General features: G+C 40.8%; 1 protein-coding gene across 1 annotated transcript; it reads right to left on the reverse strand.

Annotated features, from left to right (window-relative positions):
• Nucleotides 1-1,934: 1,934 nt before the first annotated feature.
• On the reverse strand, nucleotides 1,935-17,992 carry LOC133260772 (solute carrier family 7 member 13-like). The gene is made up of 4 exons (XM_061439467.1): nucleotides 17,220-17,992; nucleotides 10,106-10,237; nucleotides 6,614-6,975; nucleotides 1,935-2,887 (listed from the first exon to the last, which is right to left on the reverse strand). Exons 1-4 carry the CDS (start codon nucleotides 17,884-17,886, stop codon nucleotides 2,612-2,614), a joined length of 1,437 nt encoding a protein of 478 aa, XP_061295451.1. The 5' UTR covers nucleotides 17,887-17,992; the 3' UTR covers nucleotides 1,935-2,611.
• Between the last annotated feature and the right edge of the window lie 360 nt (nucleotides 17,993-18,352).

The raw sequence follows: 18,352 nt of genomic DNA on the forward strand, positions 1-18,352 counted from the left end.
ACTGATGTTGAAGCTGAAACTCCAATACTTTGGCCACCTGATGCGAAGAGCTGACTCATTTGAAAAGACCCTGATGCTGGGAAAGATTGAGGGCAGGAGGAGAAGGGGATGACAGAGGATGAGATGGTTGGATGGCATCGCCGACTCGATGGACATGAATTTGGGTGAACTCCGGGAATTGGTGATGGACAGGGAGGCCTGGCCTGCTGCGGTTCATGGGGTTGCAAAGAGTCGGACACGACTGAGTGACTGAACTGAATGTCTGAGTTTGTTTAAAAAATGATTGACTTGCGAATTATTATAGGATGTTGTGACCTCTTTGAAGGCCAGAGTTAAAATGTTTCTCATGTTAATTATTATTATTTTTTAAAAGACTTAGGCCACTGAAAAAGTTAGTCACGGCTAATTAAGAAAGGAAGTTTCAAAAGTTCTGAGTGGAGACGTCTGCTCCGGAGGTATAGCAATGATATTACTTAACTCTGAAATAGTCCTTTGTAGATGAGTATCCAGGGAAGAAGTTGTAGTTTAAAGGAAAGAATGTAAGCTTTGCGTTCAAGTCAGCAGAGGTTTGAATTCCACTCTGCCACTTACCTGCAGCATGGTTTTCAGCAATTTGTGTGTGTTTTTTTTTTTTTTTTTAAGAATCCACATTTCATCATCCATGAAATGAGGATAACACTTTAATATTGTAGGATCAGCTCCATAGTATTGAATGAGATAATATATGTGACATACCCACTGATTTCCTCACATATTAGAGATAATTACTCAACAGTTAGGAATAATTAGCATATCTTTATTGGCCCTAAAGATATATGCAAACCAGTCTAGTATAAAATTTATGTAGGGCTACTACTCTTCCCCTAATACATATGTGTTAATTTAGCCAATGTGTATTTATTCATTAATTCAAACATTTATTCCTGCCCTTGTTCGGTGGCAGGATCAGCCATAGAGAAATAAAGGTGTGCTGGCGTTTGGTCCGTTTCACCCATGTTCTGTGAAGGAGCCAGAGGTGACCCCTGCGTGCTGGACTCCAGGTTGTTGGCTTCCTCACAGCAGGCTGAGACCCATGAGCCCCAAAGCCAGCAAGCACCAAACTCAAGTTTTTAAACATTCGAATGCTTAACGCAAAGCCTAAGAAAGGACGTGTTTAACCATTTAGGACTTGCCTCCTTTGCATGCCCCTTGAAACTGCACAGCTCCTCTGTTAGCCACAAGTAAGATAAGTTCAGGGCAATAAAGACCCCCCATCACTGCTGCCACTGGGGGCTCTTTGACCCAGAGACTGCCTGCTGTGCTGCTGAGTGACGCCTTCTAGACTGGCAAGCCCCCTGTTGGATTCTCCTTCCTCCCAGGAATTTTCTTGCTTTCCCGTCTGCCTGGATGGTGACTTGCTGTGGCCTCTGGAAAGTGTCTTGCAAAGCAGAGTATTGCCCCAGTAAGGCTTGTGTGTGCTAGCACAGGCTGCAGGCACTGGCAGGCAGACTCTTTACCACTTGCCATCCAGGACTCCCATTCTACAACTTAACAATGTTTAAAAGTAGCTCAAAGACAATAAAAGGTGCAAGCAACTCAGAAAGGTGCACTTTACCGGATATCCAGTAATCCTCCCCTCATCCCAATTTCAAAGTCTTTGACAAGTTTTCATGTCACTGTCCCCGTTTAAAAAAAATAATGTTTTATTTTTGTTTACACTAGAAATAGAATAAGATAAAGTCAATTCAGTATTATTGGACTTGAGAAGCTTTAGTGTTGTTATGGTCTTTTCTTCCCTTTCAATGCCACTTAATGCATTGATTTTAGGATCCCACAGAATTTGGGAAACATTTTGGCAAACTTCTCTTACTAGTTATGAACTTAATTGACAAAGACATATTTTTGAGGGCCACGATTCAGCATTTCCTGCTTTACAAAGGCTAAACACAGAGGCCTAAATTTAAAATATTTTCCTTTAATTGGTATCACTGTGAAGAGTTTAGACCAGTGAGTAGGAAGCAATAATATTTATCAATATAAGTTTCAGATTTACAATATTTTCTGTTAGTTTTGCAGATACACCTTACATTCATTCAACAGATATTAACTGGCTGCTATATACTAAGCACTGTTCACCAACAAACTTCTCTTTCTGGCAATGATTCTTTGTTTTGTTTTGTTTTTGCTTGCTTATTTATTTATTTTATTGATATATAATTGACATACAACACTTTATTAGTTTCAGGTATATAATATGATAATATTTCAGGCATACAGCATTATAATATTTTCTACACACGGAAATAGGCAGTAATTAAGTGATTAAGTCATAGTATGCCCTTTTAACTTTGTGTGTGTTTGTGTGTGCATGCATTCATTTAAAATTTCTGACCAGGAAAAAAGTGGTGAGAAACATATTGGACACTAGGGAACTAAAGCTTCAATTACAAGGAAAATCATTTGAACTGTAAAGAATCTGAGTATATAACTGAGTGGGAGGTAATCTGATATGTGTAGCTGGGAACTGGGCAGGAGGTAGAAGGCCTGTGTTTATGACTGCATAGTTTAAAACAGAGTTTACCTTTAAAAATGTATTCATTCACTAAAAATTTTACACTGCCAAATTTCTTATTTACAAAAAGATTTCTTTAAGATCACTTTTTTCTGTTGAAATGCCTTCATTGTGGTCTTCAGGTGGTGAAACATTAAACAGTAATTGTAAATAACAGGTGACTTTGACAAAACTCACAGAATGTTGATTAAGATGAACGTGAATCCAGTAACACAAGAGTCCACTGAATATAAAGATAAGCCCGTAGACATGCTCCATTTTAGGGGTTTTAATCAATGGCGTCAAAATCAGAAACAAAGATATAGCTATGGATCCAAATATAAATGGCAAAGGCACCTGAAAGTTAAAAAAAAAAAAAGATTAAGATTAGTGATGACATTGTCTAAAAGTTTCTAAGATTAGTGCTTTTTTTAAATTTTCAAGCATAGAAAAAATACATTTAAGCATCATCATCATAGGTAAAAAGTATCAGTGTCATCCTAGTATTAGTCACTGAAGCACTTATCCTTTTGGGAATATGGAAACCCAGTCATGTCACAACTGTAATATTTGTTTATAATACTTCTTTAATGGGGTATGTGCCAGTCTTTCTTAGCGGAGCATCAAGTAATAGAAATAGCAGGAACACTGGAATCAGAAAAGTCTGGTTAGAAATGTAACCTCTGGTATTTTAATTGCTCATTCTTTTGAGAAGTAGTCACTGAAATTCTAAACTGGCATGTGTTGTGCTATGGATTATTGTGATTGTTGTTTAGTTGCTAAGTTGTGTTTGACTTTTGATAACTTCATGGGGCTATAGCCTGCCAGGCGCCTCTGTCCTTTATGGCATATCCGACGCAAGAATACTGGAGTCGATTGCCATTTCCTTCTCCAGAGATATTTAAAACAGATAAAAAATATTCTTTTCCATGGAGTTCAGTGCCAGAATCTAGCAGTGTAACTGGTCTACCTACTTAATCTGATCTTCAGGCCCATTTGCAGAGAACAGCCAGCAGGTGGCTCCCCAAGTCTCTTTGGTGGTCTCCCCAAGGAGACCCCAAACACTGCATAGTGAAATCCTCAGGGCCCCATGCTCCCCCAACCCCTGAAAGAAGGACATGGTGGGTCAGCTGGTGCTAAGGGATAAATACGTTCAGGGGTTTTCAATCAAGTATTTGTGAAATATGTGTGTTTTGTGTGGAGAAGGAAATGGCAACTCACTCCAGTAGTCTTGCCTCAAACATCCCATGGACAGAGGAGGCTGGTGGGATACAGTCCATGAGGTTGTAGAATCAGACACGACTGAGTGACTAAACACACACCATTTAAAGTCTGAGTTTCAAAAAAAAAAGGTTGCTCTTAGACCCATTTGCAAAATGAGTTTTTTCTGGTCTTCTAAAGTCTTTGTCAGAACTGCATACGGTGTACTTCAGTAGGATGTGCTCAACAAAATAGCATTTCTTAATTAACCTTATAAAATAATTTATATACACTTCTTACTCTTCTATGGGACTAAGAAGATTCTTAATTGAAAAGATTCATCTTTATTTTTCTGAACTGCCTAGTAAAGTAACTGAAACACAGCAGGTAGTCACTGCATATTTGTTGAATAAATGGATGACTGAAATCCAAGATATTGTTCACTCTTTTCCACATGAAGCATGGCCAAGAGGGATCCATTTTGGGGCAGAAGAAAGTCAAGATTGTCTAAACTAGTGTTTCTTAAAATAGGATCAGTCGACCTCTCTGCATAAGAATCCCCAAGGTAATTGATAAATACACAGATTCCTAAGGCCTGACTAAGATCTAGTAAATTAGAACCCCTGGGGTGAGTCTGGGAATTCGGATTTCAGTAAACATACTCAAGTGGTTTTACAGTCAGTGGCATGACTTAAGGGACTATCATTTTATTTTCCACACAATCTCTACAACCAGGAAGTATCTTAACTATATTGACCAATGGATTATAATTAGAACACAAGTAAAGAGTAAGACAGAGACTACTTGGGGACCTCCTTGGCAGTCCAGTGGTTAAGAATCCACTTTGCAATGCAGGGCATGTGGGTTTGGTCACTGGTCAGGGAATTAAGATCCCACATGCCAGGGGATGTAAGCCCGCACGTGGCAACTGGAGAAAGCCCATGCACGGCAATGAAGACCCAGCACAGTCAAGAAACAAAACAAAACAAAATATTACAAAGACTGTTTGGTGCCTTTTAGGATTTGCATTGTAGCAAGGTATGGCTTATTTTATACCAAGGCAAAATAACTGAAAATAAGAAAGAGAAATGAGGGAAATAAATATGGGTAAAGAAGGAATTTGGCTCACGAAATGCATGCCATGTAGCCCCATATAGATCCTGGAAGCAGGCCACCAAAAGGCATAGGCTAAACTGTTGTTTAGAAGAGGCCCAAGTGTTTCTGATGCTAAAATCAGAGAAAATTTCCTCAGTGGATCTTTTATAGAATAAAGATTTTATCACTATCTTTTCAGTAAATATAACAAAATTTTGGTTTCTGCAATTACAATGTGTGGTTTAAACCCCATCCCTGATGCTTTCCACTAGGGTAATTTTACCTAGTCTCTGAGTTCCATGATTTTCCTGAAGTTAAGTGGAGGAAAACTAAGAAAATCTATGCCAGTTGTTTGACCTGAATAGGTCATGTTCATGCCTCCTTCTAATACACTTCCTACACTATTGTCAGAATGGTCTTTTTTTTTTCAAATGAGAGTTTGATTTTGTTTCTTTTGCATATGGTTGCTTGCATGCATGCTCAGTCGCTCAGTCGTGTCCAGCTCTTTGTGACCAGCCAGGCTTCTCTGTCCGTGGAATTCTCCAGCCAAGAATACTGGAGTGAGTAGCCATTCCTACTCCAGGGGAGCTCCCTGACCCAGGGGTCTAACCCGCGTCTGCTGCATTGGCAGGCGGGCTCTTTACCACTGTGCCACCTGGGAAGCGCGTGGTTGCTTGGGCAGTTCACTACTCATCCAGGCATACCCCTCTGAGGGGGCAACAGGGAGCTGATTCTAGCTCGCGCTCTGCTCACCAGGCTCTGTGTCTGGACACGCAGCTGTGTCTGCCTAGAAGCAGGGGTGCTTTATTACTTTTTGCACAAAGACACTTTAGGAACCTACAGTAGCCCTGCCGACATTACCTAGAGGATGGTGGTTCCATTTTGTTAGTTCAGGTCCTAAATTTTTAGAATCAACTAAACTGAGGCTTAGATTATCATCTTCTTGGATAAAATGAGGACCTTTCAAGGACATACTCAAGAAGAGAATGCCACGTCATGGGTCGACAAGGGCTGACATTGGGTCATGGACTGAGGGGATGCTTTTGAACAGGGCCAGGATTCTTCCCCCAAAAGTGTTATTGCCTAACTCCGGAAAGATGATGAAAAGGATAACATTTATCTTCCTCATAGAGAATCAGTTTTGACATTATACTCTAAAAAAATCAAACCAATTGCACCCCATACGGCCAATTACACATTCAGTTCAGCTCAGTCCCTCAGTCGTGTCTGACTTTTTGTGACCCCATGAACTGCAGCACGCCAGGCCTCCCTGTCCATCACCAACTCCCGGAGTTTACTCAAACTCATGTCCATTGAGTTGGTGATGCCATCCAACCATCTCATCCTTTCTCGTCCCCTTCTCCTCCCGCCTTCAATCTTTCCCAGCATCAGGGTCTTTTCCAATGAGTCAGTTAATTATACATTAGTAAGCTGGGAAATGGAGGTTTGGTTCAGATGTTTCAAAGTTTGACTCATGATTGGTTAGAAGCATCCCATATAGAATAAAAAAAGGCTTCTCTGCTCCCTCAGATGGTAAAGAATCCACATGCACTGCTGGAGACCTGGGTTCAATTCCTGGGTTACGAAGATCCCCTGGAGAAGGAAATGGCAACCCACTCCAGTATTCTTGCCTGGGAAATCCCACGGACAGAAGAGCCTGGCAGACTGCAGTCCATGTGTTTGCAAAGAGTTGGACAGGACTGAGTGACTAACACTTAACATAGAATAAAAATTATATTCTTAAAAAGAGAATAGAAGTTTAATATTATGTTTTTAGACTTGATTTACCTTGTAAGGTCTAGGTAGATTGGGTTCCTGGTACCTTAGTTTAAGTAAACCTATCATATGTAGCCCTCTTAAAAACCATAATGCTAATCCTGAATATCTTATTAAATTGATTAAATCTGAGGTTATAATAACAATGGAAGTTAAGATGATTAACTGGCTAACAGCCATGGTTGGACAGGAGTGCTTATTGAGCATTGAGAAGATGAAAGGCAGTTGTCCTTCTTGGCTTGCCCTGTAGATCATCCTTGATGCTGACAGCACTGTACAGCACATGGTGCTAAACACTGAAGTTGAAATTCCAAAAGAAATGACCCATTGCATAGAAGGGATTATTTTGTCCGTCCAGGTGAGAGCAACAGCATCTACAAAAATTTTAGAAAAATTTCAAAATAGTCAATTTTGACTTTGATTGAAATTATAGCAACAATTCTTCACTTCCTCCTGCATCCATACCCTTTGTAATAAATCTTGTAGCTTATTCTAAGAAAGGGAGTCTCTTTACTTATTCTTGAATACAGTTTGACCCTGTGGTCTGTTTTGGCCAGTAGAATGCACATTGGAAGGGGTAGTTTGCCCCTGCATTTCAAACTTTCTAAGACTAGCTTGTGCATAAGATTTGGGAGGCACTTTTCAGGACTTTTCAGGGCTCAAAATATGTTGAAGTGAAAGTAAAGTGAGTGTTAGTCGCTCAGTTGTGTCTGACTCTGTGACCCAATGGATGGTAGCTGGCCAGGCTCCTCTGTCCATGAGATTCTCTAGGCAAGAATACTGGAGTGGGTAGCCATTCCCTTCTCCAGGGGATCTTCCCAACCCAGGGATTGAATCCAGGTCTCCTACACTGCAGGCAGCTTCTTTACCATTTGAGACACCAGGGAAGCCCAAGTGTATTGAACTTAGAAACAGTCTTATCAGTGGGACATCAGGCAGGAGATAGGCATCTCAATCAGGCTGAAGGGGGTGAGATGACATTGTGGGGGAGGCAGAGAGTATCTGTTCTGGAAACAGTAAGCTGTTTAGAAAGGCTGTTGTGTGGCGAGGGTGTATGTCTGCACAGAGACAGGAGGTGAGGATGGAAAGTTAGGCTTAAGTTAGATCCTGGAGAACCTGCCACGGTCAGCTGAGGAGCTGACACTTGGTCTGAAGGAAGGTGACGATGGAGTGAGAGTGTGCTTAGGAGGAGATGTAAGAAAACAGATGGTGGAACACTTGGGCAGGGAGGTGACAGGATTATATTTGTGTTTTATAGAGCCCCACTCTTTGCGACCCCATGGACTGTAGCCCTCCAGGCTCCACTCTCCATGGCATTCTCCAGGCAAGAGTACCGGAGTGGGTAGCCATTCCCTTCTCCGGGGGATCTTCCCAACCCAGGATTGAACCCAGGTCTGCACTGCAAGCAGATTCTTCACTGTCTGAGCCACAACGGAAGCCCCTCATAGAATTATTTCTTGAGATTGAGTGGAGGCTGGATAGAAGAAGAAAATTAGAGGTGAGGGTGGAAATTTGGAGGTTGTTGCTGTGAATGAAGTGAGGAAAATAGGGGCCTGGGAGGGAAGAGGAAAGAACACCCGAAGGGATATGAGTGAGGTGGGTCTTCACAGAACTGGCAGCCTGGCTTGGAAGTGGGGTGAAAGGCAAATTATAGCTCTCCCCTTCAGTTTAATAGTAAAAAAATTCTTCTTCAGCCTGTTACTGTATTTCTGTGAGACCAAATTGTGGCAAGGAGCACGTTTTTGTTTACTTTTAAAAATTTGTATTTCTCTTTTTCTTTTAGAATCAACGCACCATTTTTAGACTAGTCTCAAAGAAGATGCAGAAATACATCTTTTGGTGTTTTTGAGCCATGTAGAGCTTTTTTTTTTTTTTAAAAATGAATTTCAAAGCTTCTGGTTTCGGAGAAGGCTTTGAGCGCAGATGACAGCAGACTGAGCCTTTGTGACCTCTGCCTCGAGGGCACGCCCAGGGCAGGGGTTCAGGTCACCGGAGTGACATTGTCAGCCCTCCACGACCACACACACCGCACGTGGTCATGAGCCCCTATGCCTGTCTGTATGTACAGCATTTTTGTAGTCTACATTTTTTGTGGATGTGTTATTTGGCCTTTATCCAGAATACTTGAAGAGCTAGTCACTCTCAATAAGTGAATTTTCTAGATAACCAAACTTCTTTCAGGAGTAACTATTTTTTAAAAATTAAAATTTGGGGGAATTTTTCCAATATATTTCAAACACTACTCTGCCTTTTTAAAGTAAAATGAACATAATTTAACATTTTTTGGGGAAAAAGACCCAATGTTGTCATTAAAAATCATCAGTTAATTCTGTAGAAATATAATTATCTAGAAAGATGGTAACGATAACCCTGTATACGAGACAGCAAAAGAGACACTGATGTATAGAACAGTCTTATGGACTCTGTGGGAGAGGGAGAGGGTGGGAAGATTTGGGAGAATGGCATTGAATTATTAATAAAATTTAAAAAAAATAAAAATAAAAAAAAAAAAAAAAAGAAAAATGATTTTTTTCCGATCATAAGTATAAGATGCTAATTGTGGAAAATATGAACAGTATAAAAAAAGAAATAAAAATTTCTTATAATCTTACCATTCAGATGGCACCATTTACTATTAACTTTTTATTATATTTCCATTTAGTCATGTCTATATGTGTATGTTATAAAATAATATGTATTAATAAAATTTATCACCTGATGTATATTAATATGTATTCATATGATTGCTTGCTTTGCTTTGATTTCATTTGCTTATACTGACATACTTTAGTAAGGTGATTGAGAACATAGGTTTTGGAGTTAACATGGATTTGAGTCTGTCTGTTTCAATTACGAGCTGGGCAGCTTTGAGCACCATACTTGGTAGAATTGGGAAGAATGTATTTTTTGAAGGTCCAATCTTATAAACTGCTGTCCAGATTTACAACCCATTGCTAGCAATAACCTGGACAAGAAGCAATCTTTTATCATGAGAAGAGTATGACTGAAACCTACTTTTGAATCTTATTAAGTTTGCTTATTGCTTAACTCCCAGGCACTGCAGTTTCCTCATCTGAAAAAAGAAGACGATACTGCTTCTTCCAAATGACTGTTCTGAGGGTAGTTATCTGGGTGCGCCCTACAGAGTGCAGCGTCTCCGAACAGAGTGTTGCTTCTTTGCCCTCTCGCCTTGCTGGCTTCTGTTTCTCTTTCCCCTCTCTCCTCTGTGTCCCACTCCTCTTCTTCCACCTCCTTCTCCTCTTTCTCTTTCCAGTTCTTACTGTTTCACAGTCTTCTAGCCTTTGATTTTGGTCTTTTAGCATGTACTCATCTTTTATAGATTTTTAGATGATTATTTTTCCTTTCCTCATAAAAACCAAAGCAGGAACCCATTGCATTTGTACTCTTACGGGACTACTGAACAGATCAGTAGTATATGGGAGTCCTTGTTTATTCAGAATAGACAGTAGTGACTATTTCTTCTTTGTCTAGATACGTTCATACCTGCAGAGACGATTTCCTTGGGAGTCAAAACTGCCAGGTAGGATACGTTAGCCAGTAAGTAAACCACAGCCACCATGGGAATGCCAGTGATCAGAGATTTGGGAATGTTCTTACCAGGATTTTTTATCTCTCCTAAGAAACACAAATAAACTCATCAGAAAAGGACATATTATGAGACTTTTGAAGACTTTGTGATAAAATGTATGAAAAAGTATTACTCATATATCTGTTGTTTCCTCATCTGCTTGACTGTTTCTACGTTGGTCCTGTGCAAGTTTTGCCTGAAAGCTTGGATTTCTCACCATCTTATACAGAAAATCCAATTATCCCAGTCATTTCACGATTATGGGTTTACAGTGATGGAAAAGACTATATAGTACAAGGTACTGTGTACAAAATGATGAGCTATTAGGATATGCTGTACAGCACACGGAATGTAGCCAATATTTTATAACTATAAATAGAGTATAACCTTTAAAACCCGTGAATCATTCTGTTGTACACCTGAAACTTCTACAATATTGTAAATCAACTATGCCTCAATAAAAGAGAGAAAGAAATGAAACAGAGGTGAGAGCAGAGCAGGGGAGAAAGTTTGCATTAAATGAGATGTGAGAAATGACATTTGGGGGAAGACCAAAGAGAAGGGAGGGAGGGAGATACTTGAAGACCTCAGTAGGGAGCCTTCTATGCAAAGGGAACAGTAGGTGCAGAAGGAAAACAACTCCCTCCCCCACCTCACCCCAGCAGCTTTTTGTGAGCACTTTTATGTCTCTGCCTGTCACAGAGGCTTCCACAGTGTGGTACTGAATACCCGCCATGGCGCTAAGGACATACTGGGCTGTGTCTGCATTTCAAACACAGAGGAAACTGCAGGGTCTCAGAGACGTTAGGAGTCTCACCCAAGGTCACACAGCAGCTAAGTGGTGAGGGAAGGATTTGAAACCATTTAGTTTGACACCAGACAGTAACCACAGCGCCCTTCAGCCTGGGTATAGCTAGATCTCTTGGAACTTGGGGTGATGGGTTTCTTGGACAGAAGGTGCAGAGTCCATTTTGACACTTAATCTCAACTTCCTGGATAGAAGTCCTCAGTTGGGAAAATCTTTGAGCTTTGATACATAATAATGTTTTCAAACCAATAGCAGGGATGAGCTCAAATCACCTAAGGATGTCAGTTTTTGTCAATTGCAGGGGCCTTCTCTCAGGGGAGGAGACACCACATCAACAGTGAATTCTGGAAATTGGCATATTATCTCAAAATTCCTAGATTTCATACTGTTTTTCTTAAAAAGGCAGTTGAGGAAAGTAGTTAAGAACGTAGGCTCTGGAGCTAGAGGGCTCGGGGCTTGAACCTGGCCCTGACCCTCACTAGTCGTTGGATCTTGGGAAACAGGCTTTGCGGTTGGCAACAAAGATTGCTGGTTCAGAGGTTGTTAAAGACTGTTTAGTATGTAGCCTGTCTCTTCATCCCACCTGAGATATGTTCCCCCCTTTTTCAGAAGTAGTGGTTCTCTCGTCATCTCTTTCCCTCAAGCAAACGGACCTCTGAGGAATTTCCTTTCTCTCCCTTACTCTCCCAAGCAAGCTTTTCTTTACCTAGGCTTAAGTGTGAATGGAATTCATCTTATGGAATATGAATGAAATAATAAGAGGAAAACAATTCAGAGCCCATTAGGTAATCAAGAGATTGCTTGAATCTACTCAAGTGGTGAAGGAAATTTGTTGTAAGCCATGTAGAAGAGTCTGTCCACCCAAATTCAGATTGGGAAGAAATCAGGAAACGGTGATATGAGGTCAATGTTAGGTGACTTGTGAGTTCTCGGGGTCCCCTACTACCATGGCAATGGGGTGATGGAACCAGCCTGTGCACATGCGACCTGAGGTGCTCGGATCCCAGTTCTGTCTGGAGTCTGGGCAGTGTAAGTGACCGTGTGCACTGGCATCTCCCCCCGGCAGCTTCAGTCACCAGAGAGTGACCCTGAGCCCCGGTGTGAGCAATGACTCTGTAACAAGGCAGGCAGATGCTCCCCTCCTCCAGCTCTGGGGAACAACGGCTGCTGGCTCCCCAGAGCTGACCCCTTCTCCTGAGATTTGCCCTTGGCCTTGGGTGGCTCGGCAGGGATGCGTACGCTGGCTTGCTTAGAAAAACCTACAAGTTTACTTTCTCCCCTCAGAGGCAGCCCCCAGTCGCTGATTAACTGATAAAAGGAACAAAAGTCCATCCCTAAGGCCACTGCTTGGGAACGTTTTGTATTTTTCCTACGCTAGCAGTACTTTCTAATCAAAATATACTGAGAGCCATTTACGTACTTTAAAATTTCTAGTGGCTACATAAGAGAAAAACAGGTGAAATGGAATTAATAATATATATTTATCCCAAAATATTCAAAATGTCATCATTGCAGTATGTAACATTTGTAAAAAATTAATGAGCTCTGGACAATGGACGATGTTTTGTTCATTCAAGATTTTGATTTCTGGTGTGTATTTTACATCTGTGGAGCACGTCAGTTTGACTGACTACATTTCAGACGCTCACTGTCTCCATAAGGCTGGTGGCTACCAGGCTGCGCAGTGTGGCTCTGTAGGATCTGGCTGAGGCCAGGCTTCAGCTGAAACCACGTCTGCTCAGCAACTCTCCCTTCCCTGTCCTGCTTCCTTCATGCCTCACGGCTGTCTCTGGGAAACAGGTCCTCAACAAAGTGCTGCCACAAGGATCCCCATCTCAGGCTTTGCTTCGCATTAACCCAATATAAGATGGGAATGTTTCAAATTAAATACAATAATAATCAGCCCCTGACACCATTTATTTTCTGCTAAATTATACGAATTGTGCCAGTGTCTAATTTTTATGAAAATCTGGCATGTCAGATCATCTGAAAGAACAGCCTTGTTACTTAGATTTGAAACGTAAATGAATTTTCAGATGTGTGATTTAATGTTGCAAGTATAGGAGACATTAAGTTTATAAACCATATTTAAATGTTTAAGGAAATAAAATTCATCTTATATGAGGCAATATTTTAGCATTACGGAATATGATATTAGAAAGATTTTTCAAGTCAGACATTTAAAATGCTTAAAAATTAAATACATTTTAACACACAGCTGAAAGATTTTAAAAGAATGAGGTTATATTCTTTAGTGAAATTTAATATGTTCAATATATTAGTCAACCGCTTAATAAAGAACAAGAAAAAGTGAATTTTATGTAAAATATTTAGTTTTATATATGTATATCATTATTTATAAGTTAATGGTTTGTGAAAACTTATGATTTTGAATTTATACTGTAAGAAAATTGACTAATAATTTTAACTCCAACTTTGGGAAGTTCTAAAACTCACATTAACATCTAACATGGAATTTTTTTTTTCTTTAAGAAGGAAAGAGTAAAAGATAAGAAAAATTTAACCTGTGCCAATGTAACAGGTCTTTCTTCTTCATCCTGCCGTTTCCCCACCATAGTTCAGATAAACAGCATCCTTTATAGAGTCCTTTGCGAATACTGTCTCTTGGTTCAGCCTGGCTGTTTTTCATATGGAAAATTCCTTGTCCTCCCAAACAGATCCCAACTTTGCTCAGATCCTTAGGACCTGGGAGTATTATCAAATTTTAAGTATGTCCAGGGAAGTAGTAGACTCTTTAGGTTGTGTTTCCTGCCTTATTCCTGTCTTCAGCGTGAGCTGAGACCAGGACCTCTGATTTCCAATCATAGGAGAGGGGATCTGCCTGCTTAGACTTCCTGCTTGGTGTCCCATAAAGCGAAGGAAGATTAGGCCTCATGAGCCTTTTTTTCCTTCCATATGTTACAACATCAGTTTCTGGAGGACTAGCGTGGATTCTTGAGGGTGAATGAAGTCTGTCACTGACTTCCATCTTGCAGCAACTTAAGCAAGAGAATGGGTGCTTCAGGCTCACCAGTCCTCAAGAAGTCCCCCTTTCCCCCTGAAACTGACATACAGCACCCCACCCCTCACATCCACAGTTTCATGATCCGTGGTTTCATTTACATGCAGTTAGCCACGATCTGAAAATATTAAATGGAACATTCCAGAAATAAACAATTCAGAAATTTTAAATCTCATGCCATTCTGAGTATCATGGTGAAATCGCATGTCATCCTGCTTGTCCTTCCCAGGATGAGAATCACCCCTTTTTCTAGGGTCCATGCTGTATGTGTTGACCTGATCCCTTAGTATAGGAAAAAGCATAGTATATGTAGGATTCAGTATTATCCATGGTTTCAGGCAGCTACTGGGGATCTTAGAACAAATCCGCCATGCATAAGGGGAAATTACTGTATATTGCAACATGTTCAATGTCAGGAGGAGGGTTTCTAAGTATGTATGTGAATTCTGTCTCTGAAGAGTTCCTCTAATAGGCAGCCAATCAGGGTGTTGCTCTGGCCAAAAGTGAATTTGTTTGGGGCAACCTTGTGTGCAGCACTGGGGAACTAGACTTTTCAAGTCCACTTTCAGGGCTTTGGAAGAGGATTGGATGCAAATCTAAGCTCGTGGGGTCATTATTACTGCAGCTTTCTCTAAGGGTCAAACGAAACTGCAGCTATCTATTTCTCCTCCTAAAGTCCGTTCACTAACAATGGGAATGCTGGACAGATAATGAAATCTGAGGCTCTCTTAAATTTCTCCCAATATTAATGTGTTTTATGTGATCCTGATTTTCTAAACAGCATACCATGGTTCCCTGCAAAAGGATCATTCCTTGCAAAAGTCACACAAGTCTTGTTACAGAAGCAGAGACCTTTTGTCCTTGCGTGGATAGAACTCAAGTCCAACAATTCTCTACATCACTAGAGACTTCTTTGAATATTGTCAGACCTGCTACTGAGATGGCTGCACTGATGGCTTTGAGACTTAATGAAAGTGAAAGTCACTCAGTTGTGTCCAACTCTGCAACCCCATGGACTATAGACTCCATGGAATTCTCCAGGCCAGAATACTGGAGTGGGTAGCCTTTTCCTCCTCCAGGGGATCTTCTCATCCCAGGGATCGAACCCAGGTCTCCTGCACTGCAGGCAGATTCTTTACCAGCTGAGCCACTGCTGCTGCTGCTGAGTCACTTCAGTCGTGTCCAACTCTGTGCCATCCCATGGACAGCAGCCCACCAGACTCCTCTGCCCACGGGATTCTTTATGCAAGAGTACTGGAGTGTGTTGCCATTTCCTTCTCCAAGCTGAGCCACAAGGAGACCTAATAAAATTCCTTATTTCAGAATTAAATATAAAAGGATGTCTAGTGATGCTTGGGATTCAGTGTTATTCCTTCAGGAGGCCCTGGGACAAGAATCTAGATGCAAGCTGTCTATTCTGTTTATACTTAGTCAGGAATACGACAGCTCAGAAACTCTGAGAACCAAACCCGAGGGAGTTAGTTCTTTCTAGCCAGGATCACCCTATGTTAACACAGAAGAAGCCAGATCTCTAAATTTGGCAAGTTAATGAAGTGCTGGTTCTGACAGCCAGCCCCGTTCACTTAGCCCCACGCTCTGACCCTATTACTGCACTCTGGGCATTCGACCTTTGGCTCTGAGAGTCAGACCTGACTGAGTGACTGAGCGCACACTACTACTCTGCAGATCTGGAAAACTTCACTGGACCTTTCAAACACAGCCATTGTCACCTGAAGTTGCTCACGTTTTTCTGACCAGCTCCAGTTATGAGATTCTTGTCCTTAATTCAAGGTTTCACTTGTTTGATGACAAATCAGACAGGGGAGCAGGAGGAGAATGAGATGAGTATTCCAAACAGAACTGAGTCTCAAGCTGCACTGTGCTGTGTCTTTAGGTAATGATCACTATCAGGAACACCTCTGCTTGCTCCCGTGCGATGCTTTTCTTTAGAAGGGGTGCTCCAACATCTGGGTATTTAATTTTGCAGAACCGACCACCCCTCCCCACTGACCAGGTGACCTCTGGAGAATGCAGTTGCACAAGCAGTGACCCCTGAAACTCTGCCTCCATGTATATCCAGGATTTCCACTTCGCACTCAGGTACCTTTTAATGGCCAAGCTAGCAGCAAGGTGATTATGTCATAATTAATTTGTGCTAGATAAATTCAGGTCTCATCATTATTTGAAAAGCCTTGATATTTAAAAATCCATTAATTTTATAGTGAGAAATTTCAACATTACATCTGCCAATTAAAAAAGAAAATGTTAAAGTACTTAATCATATCAACTATTAAATTTTAGTAATCTATATGAGTGAGCAAAGCATCTCATTGACCAACATAAAAAACATAAAAAATAACATAAAAAATAACATAAAAGTTTCAGTAATTCAAAGATTTTGTTTGAAATTTTATACAACTTTGGTATTTAATATATCCTTAATATTTTATATTCCTATAATTTTATAACCAAAAAGTAATATAAAGAATTATTTTCTGTTTAGTTCTTTTGTTTACTCTAGAGAGCTGTGCAAGTATTACCAAAATCTTTTGGTGCCATGACATCAGAGGGAGCAGTGCCACCCTGCAGAAACAACAGCACATATAAACAGGGAAGCATTGATATTATGCCAGTCCTCGTAATTGTGAATAATGGGAAACATTTCAAGTATCCACTATTGTGAAAGTGCAGCAAAGCCATTCTAAGGAATATTATGCAGCAGTTGAAAGAATGTGTTAGGTGACTAAGAACTACTATGGAAAGTTCTCTAAGACATGCTGTGGAATCAAAATTAGGATGCAGCATTTCACCAGTGCAGTAGGGGATGTGTAAAATCTGATGGTTTCATTTTTAAAAAAATTAACATTAACATATTTCTAATATAATTGATATTTAACTCAAAATGCCTTGAAAAATTGCTGGAATAAATTACAGTAGAATCTAAGAGTGATCTTTTCTCCAGCAAACTTTTCCCAAGTTTGTTTAAACGGGATGACCAGAAACGCACTAAATTCTAAGTATTTTACGTAGATAATTATCTACCAAGGCTTAACGATGATTAAACTGTGCTACTTGCATGGAGTGCAGAGCAGAGTCAATTCACTTTCTCCCAAAGAAACAGATTGGATATTGTCTTTCTCCAGAGGGTTGCAGACAAAGCTTTATGCCTACAGCAGAAGTATTTCAGAAAGAGATTTACCTGCCATGCTGTTCAGGATTGACGTGCCAGAGTACGCAAACAATCCTTGTAGGAAGGCTTCTGCAATCTGTGAGACGTCAGGAAGCTCAGCGTCCAAAGCGTTCTCGAACCTGGCCACATTCTCCCTTTCCCCCATCCCTAACAGCACAATCCCAGTGAAGCAGATGAAGCAGAGGACAGTCATCTTCGCCAAAGTACTGACAGTTTGAAGCCAAGCCACCGTTTGCACCCCTCGAGCATTTAGGAGTCCCAAAGACCACAAAACAGCCAATGCTAGACACCTCTTTGGTAGCTCTGGAGCTGGGCACCCGGCGTAGAAAGGCTGAATTGTATAGGTAGATAATAACAAGCTTTCAGTAGCTAGCCTTAAGGGATGAGTAAATAGTTTGATCCAAAGATTGAGGAAAGCAACGGAGGATCCAAGAGATCTTTTGAGGAAATAATACTGTGCTCCACTTATAGGGAAGGTCGTCCCCAGCTCTGCGTGGCTGAGAGCGGAGATCAAAGTCAGCACCGCACAAGCTGCCCAGATACTCAGGGAGACAGCCACATTCAGTGAGGAATATTTTAATACCCCTTTCGGAGACACAAAGATTCCTGCCCCTATTGTGGCGCTTAAGATTAAAATGTTTCCTCGGAAGAATCCTATTGCCCTTAGGAGCTGCATGCTTTTGCCTTTCCCCTGTTTTCTTAATCCTGGAAGTGATTCTGAAATCTCGCGTGGATTGCTAACTCTTATACATTCCTCTCACGGTGCTTCTGCACCATGTTTTCGTGACTTACCCACGGTCCTTACATAAGCCTTTTATTACTGCACTTAACTTGGTTTTAAAAATGATTAACTTGTGAAGAGTTCTAAAATCGTGTGGCCTCTCTGAAGGCCCAAGTTAAAATGTCCCACGTGTTAATTATTTAAAAATTCAGTTACGCCTGTTGAGGTTGCACGATACTCTGAATGTGATTACTGCCACTGAATTGCACACTTCAGAGTGGTCAAAATGGCACACGTTGTGTTCTCTGCATTTTGCCACAAGTGTTAAACAGTCATAATTTTAAAAAAAACCATATAACTGTACACTCTAAATGGGTGAGTCATATGGTATATGAATTATATCTCTACCACAGGCATCCTT

The sequence above is a fragment of the Bos javanicus genome, chromosome 14 (assembly GCF_032452875.1).
Source record: "Bos javanicus breed banteng chromosome 14, ARS-OSU_banteng_1.0, whole genome shotgun sequence".
Classification (NCBI taxonomy): Eukaryota; Metazoa; Chordata; class Mammalia; order Artiodactyla; family Bovidae; genus Bos; species Bos javanicus.

Excerpts from the sequence above, each read along its gene's own strand:
- LOC133260772 (XM_061439467.1), bottom strand. The coding sequence starts at position 17,886 with ATGCAGCTCCTAAGGGCAATAGGATTCTTCCGAGGAAACATTTTAATC. Across the intron at positions 10,238-17,219 it reads AATCCTGAACAGCATGGCAG|GAGAGATAAAAAATCCTGGT; the intron begins GTAAATCTCTTT and ends TGTGTTTCTTAG. Across the intron at positions 2,888-6,613 it reads ATCTACCTAGACCTTACAAG|GTGCCTTTGCCATTTATATT; the intron begins GTAAATCAAGTC and ends TTTAACTTTCAG.